Source organism: Elgaria multicarinata, chromosome 6 (genome assembly GCF_023053635.1).
Source record: "Elgaria multicarinata webbii isolate HBS135686 ecotype San Diego chromosome 6, rElgMul1.1.pri, whole genome shotgun sequence".
In the NCBI taxonomy this organism is placed as follows: domain Eukaryota; kingdom Metazoa; phylum Chordata; class Lepidosauria; order Squamata; family Anguidae; genus Elgaria; species Elgaria multicarinata.
This window is the reverse complement of record NC_086176.1, coordinates 28,630,933-28,641,885: the sequence shown is the minus strand read 5'-3', so window position 1 is coordinate 28,641,885 and position 10,953 is coordinate 28,630,933. Positions and strand designations below refer to the sequence as shown.

General features: G+C 42.0%; 1 protein-coding gene across 1 annotated transcript in view; it reads right to left on the bottom strand.

Moving 5' to 3' along the window:
- Positions 1–7,541: 7,541 nt before the first annotated feature.
- The window catches only part of MUSK (muscle associated receptor tyrosine kinase), a 71,484-nt gene continuing 68,072 nt past the window's right edge, over positions 7,542–10,953 (bottom strand). The window contains exon 16 of the mRNA XM_063129192.1: positions 7,542–9,289. Within this exon, the coding sequence (XP_062985262.1) occupies positions 8,604–9,289 (686 nt within the window). The 3' untranslated portion in view covers positions 7,542–8,603. The remainder of the gene's footprint in view (positions 9,290–10,953) is intronic.

The following is a 10,953-nucleotide window of genomic DNA, read 5'->3' as shown; positions in this document are numbered from 1 at the left end:
AAAGAACCCACCCACCCCAAAAAAGGCACCTGTAAAAGAGCTGATCTGAATCCTGCAAAGAATCCATAAGCAGAAGCCTCAGTAAAGGTGCGGGATAAAAGCCTCACATAGAAATGCCCTGTGTTTTTGTTCATTCATTTTAGGAATTTTTAACTTGCCTCAAAAGCAACAGTCTCAAAGCAGCTTAATTTAAAATGGCTATAATACAATAACCCATAAAGTGCCACCTATAATAGAAGACCAGGAAAAAAACTCAGCTGATTAAAAACACACACAAGGAGACAGCATCTAAAAAACAAGGTCAGTGTTTTGTTTATTTTAAATGCCAATCAGGTAATTGATGGGGCAGAGACATCATGAAAAGCAAAAGCCCAAGTGGGCAGGATAGACTTTGATTTGATTTGATTTATTGCATTTATATACCGCCCCATAGCTGAAGCTCTCTGGGCAGTTTGTCTGGCAATAAAGATAATTAAGAAGGTGAAAGGCAGACTAGAGAGCCATATGGGCGGGTCCAAGAGAGAGGTGAACTCCATAGGGTGAAGAAATGTGGCTGGATGGCTGCTTCCCTTCTCGATTCAGCTCTGCATGTAATCTCTTGGTTGGATCTCTTGGTGGCAACCTGGAAATCTTCACCACACAGGCTTTGATTACTTCTTGCCAAGAAAACCAGTTATCTGAAAATGGACCACTCTTAGTAAGTTTTAGTCATAATCTCTTCTGGAATTGATTGATGTCACTTGAAAGGTTCTTAATGACTTTGGATCTAGCCCTGAGCAAGAGATGACAACAGAAGCTTTGCGTCTTTCTGGAAACAATACCTGATAATTAGAAAGATAGAAATTAGAAATCAAGTTGGCATCTTTCTCAAACATCTAGAAACCTTACCGGGTGGAGAACGCTCCGGAACATGAAAGTGAAGGACAGCCTAGAGTCTGGCGCATTTGCTTATTCTTGGGCCTAGTTCTTTTGAGTGTGCTAGGATTAGCTATACTCTGGTTGGAAGCCAGACTGCCTTCCTATCCAAGCAGCCATCTGTGGATGAATCATGGAGCAAAACGTTTGCTCCTGAGGGAGGTCAAAAAGCCAGTGGCATAGATTAGTGGCTCCAACATGTATCCTGTAGCAGTGGATTTTGGTCACCATAGCCAGAATAAACGCTAATAAATACAGTTGTAAAATGGGAAAAGCACTGGATGTTATGACCTGAGAGACAGTTTGGTCACCGTGGTGATTAGATATTCCAGACCAAATCCCTGTTCAGCCTGGAACCTCTTTGGTTGGCTTTGAGCAAGACACACTCTCTCAGTCTGACCTGTCTCACAGAGGATAAAATGAGATAATGCCATGAATGAAAGAGCAGGATAAAAGTAGGGCAGAGATATTAATTATAAACTTTTTGCATTTGTATGGGTGCTGTTTCTAAACTAGACAAAAATGCCTGCCATTATGATGGGTGGGGAGCTTGTATATTAGAAATGTGTGTGTGTGTGAGAGAGAGAGAGAGAGAGAGAGTTCTACATGATGTTTCTAGAAAGCAACAACCCCTATAAGTTCTTTGAATGCAGAATTGCTATTTGTCTTTGCTGCCACCAAAATCTACTTTCCCCTATACATACAAATATCTGAAACTGAAGGCAGGCATGAACAAAGTTTGCTTGTGTTTGTAAGTTTGCCTTCACAACAATCTAGACTAACAGTTATGCATTTTCTGAATAGTAACAGCAGAGAGGTTGACTGTTGTCATTCTCTTCTTTCTGTTTGCCTCTTGCTCGGCTATGCTGTCCCTTCTCCATTCTTAATTCTGCAGTGCATGTGTTGTGCAGGGGTGGAAATTCTAAGCCAAGAAGAAAGCAGGCCCTTACAGATGCTGTGAGCCACCATTATCAGTATGGCATAATAATCCAGCCCAGTACAATGTGCCAGAAGCACAAAACAAGGACTAGAAATATGTGCTGAGTCCATAACTCAAGCGCATCACCATATCTACAGACTACGCATCAATTCACAAAACATATAATATGCATATATGAAGCATATAGTCAGGTATGATGGGACACCAGGGAGTTGTCTATATGTGTTAAAAGTCCCCTGGTGGCTGTGCGGTGGCGCTGCGGCGGTTATACGATGCAGCAGCCACCTCAAAGCCACCACGGGGCCTTCCCAAGAAGCTTCCAATTTAAAAAGTCGTGGACTTACCCCGACTTTTTACATTGGAGTGAGTTGACTATGGCCTTTTTGCCATCTGTCCTCAGTCTGTGTCAAGGCAGAAGCTTTCCCAGGCGGATGAAGACCCTGATTGATCGCCAGAAGCCTGAGCAGAAGGCAGGCCCAGTGAACCAAATGGCCGCTGGAAAGCCCACACAGCCCTCTGCGTTGGGATTAGCCACTACCCCGCAGCAGCAAAAGCGCGAGTTTTTCAAGAAAGTGGCAGCAACCCGGCACCATCAAGTCAGCCCACATGTTAAGAGTGTGTTGATTCATGTTTGCCCCTGGGAGGTGCAAGGTATGCATGTAAGCAAATTCTTCTCCATTGATTTAGAACCTTTTCATTATCTTTATCCTTATCTTTCTAACCCTTCTAGAAATTAATATACTTAATATTTTATCTAACGCACTTTAAGTAAACTGTTGGGCTCATTCACTCTGGGCCGGCGTAGAAAAGGGGACATTGTTTCAAATTGGCTGCTTAATTGTACAGTAAGCTAGCCAAGAAAAATATTTGTGCTACATCGCGCTGAGTCAACATGTGGCTCAGGATAAACAACATGCTCATTTGCTTGGCGTGATGGTTTGTGTCATGGAAGTTGCTAAGAAAACATGATTGTGACTGAAATGCTGCAGCCTGTCCTCCTCCTCCTCCTGCAAGCTCCGAGAGAGTGTTTATAGCACTGTGTTTATGAAAACATGCAGATAATGGCTTTGTCACAGCTTTATACCAATCTTCTTTTTTAAGAATTCCGTGTATAGCTGTTCTGTGATGTTGATGTCCCTTTTATATTTAAGTATATCCTTTTCCTCCACCTCCACCCATTGCTAAGATCCAACAGGGGTCTGGACAAGTGACATAGGAGAATTGTTGCCTTCCTACCCTGCTTGTGAATTTCTCCAAAGGACCTGGCTGTCCACTGCTGGAAACAGAATGCTGGGTTGTACAGACCCCTGCCCTAATCCAGCAGAGATCTTATGCTTCCTTGTATGAATAGAGTGATGAGACAGTCTAAATGTTATGCTTGCCCTGGCGGTTTGACATCCTTATGGTGGGTTACCACCCACCCCATCCCGGCTGTTCTGTTTCATGCAATTCAGTCAAAGCCATCACACTGTGTGTTTCCTCACCCATCGGTGAACGCTACTTGGAAGAAGTGTGAGATAGATAAGTATAGAGTTATTCCGTGGAGAATAAAGCTATCAATGGCTACTTGTCCTGATGGCTATATGCTACTTCCAGTAACAGAGCAATATGCCTATGTACACCAGTTGCTGGGGAACATGGGTGGGAGGGGGCTGTTGCACTCATGCCCTGCTTGTAGGTTTCCCAGGAGCAACTTGTTGGCCACTGTATGAAAAGTATGCTGGGCTAGATGTACCCTTGGTGTGATTTAGTGTGGCCCGTCTTAAGTTCATCTCATAACTGATTATGTAAACCAAATCTGTGGAGGAACTAACTGGGTCAGAAGCAGGAGGTTCCTATTTGGGGCTAGAGCATTAAGCTTCAGTTCAGGAAAGAGAATGAGTTTTCCTGGTCATGTGTGAGGGCAGCCTTGTTTGTGTCTATGCGGATTTGTACAGGCCAGGGCCTTGCAAAAAAAAAAAAAAAAAAGGCCTCTGGTCCCAGGCCATTAATCAGTTTAATTACTGTGGGGTTGTAAGTAGATGCTAAGAGAATTCGGAGCTCTTCCATAGTTCCGCAAGCTTTTAGCCTGGGGTCAAGTGCCCTTGGCGTTTCCCGCAACAGACTGTCACATGGCTGGACGTTAAGAACTTCCTGTTCCCCCAGCATTCTTTTCTTGGAGACGTGCTGTATCACCCTGCTAATTATCGGCAGGATACCAAAGACGCCCAAGTCCTCTTTGCTGTAACCCAACCCTGCCTGCCTTATTCCTTGGCATTCCATAGCATGAACTAAATCCAACTCCAAATACAAGCTGGTAAATTTAGAAGTCAGTGATATCACTGCCAAGGAGAGTGAATGACGCTCTTTTTCATTCACATAAACCCCATCGGCTTCATACGGTTATAGCTCTTCTCTTCCACCAAGTTGTTTGTTTACACAGGATATGGCTTCCCCACCTAAAGTCATGAAAATTCAATGTCTCCTGTGACAGATGCTCAGAAATATCTATGCACATCCATCTGCATGCAGCCAGTACATGTAGTGTACCCCCCTTACCGACAAAATAAATTTATGAGGCTTTAAGGGGAGTTTGATTTACAGCATATCAACAGTACCTGTCTGTTTTTTTATCTACATATATAAAACTGTCCATCATTGCAATCCTTTGGTAGAACAGTTTGTATACCAGGGATGTCATCCATTTGTACTTTCTATAATGCAAGTTGAGAGCCATTTATTTAAACCCTGGCAATAACATGTAAAGTAGGAGGTACTGCCCAGTGTTTAAAGCAAAAGGGTAGGGATGCTGTAACCTTCCCTACATACCGGATATATAGATTTTGTTAAATCCATTCTTTCCATGTTTCACAGACTGTGAGGCATCTTTCGTCTTCCAGCAGGCCTACCCAGATGAATTTTAAACCTAAGAATTTTACGATGTTGTGATTGTTATTTTAATATTTTATTTGTTTTATATGCTCTTTTAACTAGTGTTATACATTATATTTTACCTTTAACAGTTGTGTAGAAAAGGAAATTTAAGCAGGTGTCATTTGTATGCATGCAGCACCTGGTGAAATTCCCTCATTACAACAGTTAAAGCTGCAGAAGCTATACTAACCAGATACAAAATAGGTCAGGGCACCTGCAGCTTTAACTGTTGTGCTGAAGAGGGAATTTCACCAGGTGCCGCATGCATACAAATGACACCTGCTGAAATTCCCTTTTTAATACAACTGTTAAAGATACAGGAGCCCTGTCCTCCTTTTCATATGATCAGCCTAAGACTGGTAAAATGGGAAGGGGCTCAGGCTGTTACGTGAACCTTTAATGGCTGAAAAGGGGGAACTTAAGCTGCAGTCCTACATCCATTTACCTAGGAGTAAACCCTATTGAACTCAATGAGACTTAGCGCTGTGTAGTCATCTCTAGGATTGCACTGTTAATCCAGCAGCCCTTGGGTGGAAATTGAAGTCTAAAATAAAATACTTTTAGTACTTAAGAGATCACATTTGAAAAGGGATCACAGCTCAACATAACAACCAACAGATCATCATTCAAAATAAGAACCCAATGTAAAATAAAGTTTATTTATATAACTTTGTGAAACAACTGAACAATTTATAAAACAGTAGATGAATTGATGGATTTGTGTCCATTGATTGGCAAACTTACAGCTTTGTATGACATCGCCTTAGTGGCAAACAAAACTATTGAAAGGGGACTGCTTGTATCCTTCTTGTAAAGGCCTTTTCCCAAAACCTGTTAATATCGCAGGAAAGGCCCTTGCTAACTTCAGCGGACTTTGGATCTGGTGTTTTGAAAACCATGAATTTCACTGTACCAATGTTTCAATCTCAGCAGGGTCTGAAAAATGCCCTTGTTGAAACTTGAGAGGTAATTTGCATCCACATTTAAATCCAATGAAGTGAAATAAAAGCACCTCCAGATGGTGGATGGTTCCTATCCATTTTGTCACCCACTGTTTAATTGGTATTAAGCCTGCTCATTCCATGGTAGCAACGATGATCATTGAGGACTTATGTCACCGAAGTCCTCTCTCCCTGCAACCTTTCTGTGCTTTACTTAGAATACTCACTTCAAGGGCATTTTTTTTTTTTTGCATTAACTCTGAAACCTGGCACGTTATTGGTGAACCATAGCAATAAGCTTGTGAGACGTATGAAGTGAGCCTAAAAATATGTTACTGAATGTATGTATTGATGAAAGAGGTGGGAATGTAATATAGAATACATTCACATTTTCAACCCAAAAAGGGAGAAAATGTGGAAGGATGCAATTGCAGTACAGCAACCTAAAAAGCACACCAGAACATGAGACATTGTTTAGGGAGAATTACAGATTTCAAGCTGCCCATGTGGTGCTGTTCACTTTTGAATTATGTCAAACAAGGGTCCCCCTCCCCTGCCACTCGCCTATACTATTCTTCTTTGCTTTGAAAAGAATTGCTACTAAACACAATACAATTTCACTCCCTAGTTCACACTAATATCACAAAGGCTGGAATGCTGGACAACAAAAAGCCACGTTTTCCTCTCGGTTGTACGAGTATATCCTCACCGAAACTTACTGGGGTGAGGCTGACGTACTGTACGCAAGAGAAGGCTTTAACAAGGAAAGTGCAATGAAGACGATTATTAACTTAGTTATTAGCATGTCATACGACTCCATTTTCGTAAAGGAGCATCCTCACACAGGGGCATTGAAGACTGCATGTCATGTCTGCTAAGAAACTCAAACATCAAGAGATGTAGGACTGGTTAAGGATGAGTACATGACTTGTTTTATGGACATATAATTTGTGTTCACACCTGTAAGCATATAGAGTTCTTGGCTTAAAAGTAATTGCAAAATATGGGACTTGACAAGAAAACAACTGGTGAAAATCTGTGGCTTTCGGTGGCATCTCAAAAACAGAAGATGCAACCAGTTCTTGCTAGGTTTTCCTTTTATTATGCTAGCAGTAAATCCAGTCTCAAAATGCCTTTTAAGAAGGTGAGAATTTATGGAAGTAAGATTAGAATTAGAAACATCCATTTGCCCATTACTTGCCCGGATGAGCGTAGCCCCTCATCATATGTTATTGTGATTGTACGTGGCCCATTTTCATTGGCTTCAAGAGGCTAGAACTACAGGCAGAACAAAGCACATGAGCCCTTCCCACCTGATCCTCCTCCTCCTTCTCAGCTGGAATCATTAGAATAGCCCGAAATGTCCAGATGGAAGTTTTGGGATATCAGGCCTGCTGAATCAGCATGCTCAACACCTCTCTCTGGTGATGTCCATTAGACTTAACAGTAGACTAAGGGGTGAGCAGTCCAGGCAGAGGTAGTGTATAGTAGAACTGAGGGGGTCTCCTGGAACCTATAGCATAAACCTTGTGTAACATTATACCTTTCTCTTCCAAGTATTGCTTTCCATACTTCTAACCTAACTTTTCAAAGGCAAGATTTAAAAGTGGGATGGGAGGCCATAGGCATGAGAGGGGACCAGAAAGGCAAGAACGTTAGGTAACACAAACTTTTGCTTAGCTGGAGGTGTGTTTGATCAGCTTTAACTGTTTTCAATGTTATTTAATGACCATTGACTTTTGCCATTGTCAAACTGGATCCTATCAAATAAACTGGGTAGGATTATTTGAAGGGATCTAATAAAGTAGGTAGGATTAATTGAAGGGATCATTTGGCTCTGCAACCACCATTTCTTGAAAAATCTGTGAAAATATCACTCGTCAATGCAGTGGTGGCTGCAGCAACTACTGTTTGGTGCAACCATTGGGACAACATCTGTTCCCACCTCTGAAAAAGTCAAAATCATTGGCGGTGGAGGCGAGGGATTGGTTGTGTGTGGAATAAGCCCAGAAGCTGAACTCTAAAAACAAGGAAATCCAGCACCTGATATCCTTGTGTGAAGTCAGCAAATTACAAATTGAAAATAGGAACTTCTATGCAACTCAGCAGGCTGATTGCAAGAGATTTTTTTTCCTGCCAACAAAACTGGCTTCTTTCAGTGTTTCTGACACAAATGCTCTGCCTGACATGAGCAAACCCCCTTCCATTTCATTCCAAATGGCTTCAGTAGAGCAGCCCCCTCCACTTGCATGGTGGGATCAGAGCTCAGGAGTAGGGCAAACGCTTCACATGTAAGCAGTCTCAAGGTCAATTCCCAGCACCTCAAGTCAAGGAAGGGCTGGGAGGGAAGACCTCCTCCCTCAAAGATTTTGGAGAACTGCTTCCGGTTGAGAGTAGATAATATGGTGCTAGATGGACCGCTGCTCTGACTCAGGGCAAGGCAACGACATGTAGACGTGTTCAAAATCAACTGTGAAGACCCTCAAGATCTGGAAAGCATTTGGAGCTGAGGTTTTAGAATTGACCAAAGCCTTGATTTAGGCAGGTGGTTGTTTTTAGTATTTTTGCTCTTTCCATTGATTTTGTATTTGAGATTCTGCTGCTGTGTTAGCTTATGGCGATCTTGTTTTTAGCACTGGAATTTATGCACGTTGAGATTTTATTTTTGTTCCTGGCAAAACAGAAAGCCATGAAAAAAAGTTTTAAAAGGAAATTTTAAAAAGTGGCATATTGAGAATGACGGGTTTGGTTTGGTTTGGTTTAAAAATGCAGTGGTGACGCTTTCTGATCCTGCAGTCTTCACTCAAGCAAAAGTGCTCACTTGCTTCAATCTTCTATTGGGAACGTTGCCTGAGTCACAGGTATCAGGCCCAAGCGCTCTCTTTCTTCCAAGCCTAAGCATGTTCCGCCGCTGCTGCCACCCTCTCATACATGCGTTCCAAAATACGATGGATACTTGCAAAGCTCGGCCTGTCAGAAGGCAGCTTGCTCCAACAAAGGCGCATGAGGTTGTATAGCTCCAGCGGGCAGTTATCTGGGCAAGAGAGGACATTGCCATCCCTCACGTAATAGATGACTTCCTCGTGAGCCATCCCATAATAGGGTTGCATGCCAAAGGCAAAGATCTCCCACAGGACCACGCCATAAGCCCAAACGTCAGACTCCGTTGTGTAGCGATTGTAGAAGATGGACTCGGGGGGCATCCATCGTATGGGAATGGCATCGTTTTCGTTGGCTTTGTAATAGTCTGCTGAGTACATGTTTCTGGAAAGACCAAAGTCTGCAATTTTCACCACCATGTTTTCTCCCACTAAGCAGTTCCTGGTGGCCAAGTCCCGGTGCACAAACTTGCGTTCTGAGAGGTAGGCCATTCCGGCTGCCACCTGCTTGGCAATGCAGAGCTGGTCGACGCAAGAGAGAGCCAGCAAGTTAGGGCTGGAGGGCCGGATCCTTATGTCAAGATTATTGTTGCTCAGGCTACAGAGGTTGCGCGGTGATCGATGGCGCAGGTATTCATTGAGATCTCCAAAGGCCATGTATTCAAAAAGTAGACACATTGGCTTTCCAACAGCACACACCCCTGAAATCAAGAATAAAACATTCAATCAATTCCAGACCATTTGGCAGTGAAAAGGTATGGGTGTAATAACAAACTGATAACTAATATGCCATGATAGAGATTTGGCAACAGTCTTGTGGAATTTAAGAAAGCGATAAAGACTGTTCTCTTCCAGCAGGCCTACCCAGTTGAATTTTAATATGTCTTTTAATAATGCGCTGCCTGTTAATAATGTATTATTTTATGTGTTTTTAATCAATTCTATGTATTTTATGGTGTTTTCTGTTTGTGTTGTACCCCGCCTCGATCTAGAGGGAGAGGCGGGGAATAAATAAATAATTAAATAGATGATGATGATGATGATGATGATGATGATACAGATACATAGGAATGAAGAAATCATTTAGGGTGTTTTCATTCACAGTTGGATGTCCAAAAAAATGGTATTCAGGGAGGGGAAATCCATACAGTGCTATCCCAGCTGGTGTATGGAAATGGCATTTTCCTAACATTCAAACTATGTGTCCCCCACCCTTAAGTTAAGTGACATATAAATCATGAACAACTAGAATTCAAACCCTCATGCTGAGTTGCTGGAAAATGTGATTCTCACCTTCCACTATATAAGTGCAGCTGCATGTGGGTAGCCATTGCGTGAATGCATTTATGAATGGTGTGAGTGACCGTCGCAGGGAAGAGTATAACAAGTTTGTTCCCTGCCTTCCTACACCATCGCTCAGAATACTTTCCCCTGGTTTTGCTTTTCCTTTGAAAGTTGTGTGTAAAGGCTCTTCAACCTTCTCAAATTATAAATAGATAGTAAGATAAATAGATAAAAAAAACTATCTTCTGCAACAAAGATATTCCTGCCAACTCAAGTAAAGTGCTGAATGAGACAGGTTTTATCCCACAGTGAAACACATGTTGAGAGAGGCCCATAGGCCCATTATTTGAAGTAGAGAAACACAGCTTTTGAGATGGAAAAATGCAAAAAGCAAGTAGTACAAAAGGAGAGAACATGGATCCATTGCATCTTAAAATGCACCCAGAAGGAGTGTCTCTTAGGGAACAATCCGATGCCTGCTAAGACAGAAAAAACTCCAGCAACTTCCAGGATTCCCGAGCCAGCATGCTGAGAGTTGTAGGACATTTTTCTGTCTAAACGTGCATAAAATTGCACCCTTAAAGTTTTCATCTCCATGGTTTGCTTGGCTGAAGAGAAAAGCCACTGTTTAGTTTTAGAAGTGTCTTACCTCTTTGCTACTGCAGGTCCCACTGCTAAAAATAGCAAATGTCGCTCAGATTAACTTTGTGCTTTTCTCCAACATGTACATGTCCCTTATTTTGATCCCAGACAATAATTATTTAGCATGATTTTCACAGATGTTCAGTGCTTGGGAGGTAGAAATAAGAATACTGTCTCTCTCTTTTTGGTTTATTTTTAGATAACTTGGAATCAGGCATAGTTGAGTGATGTAACAAACTTTGGATGCCAGGAACATGTGGAATAATATTAAAATGAGGGGACATCTGAACATGTGCAGAGTGCCTTTCTCTCAGAGTGACTACTCAAGTTCGCTCACATCTGTGAATAAGGGGAAGGCACAGTTTCCAGGAACTTAACCACTGAATAAATTAAATAATAATGTAATGGTGCATTGTTCTATATGTATTTTTGAAGTATG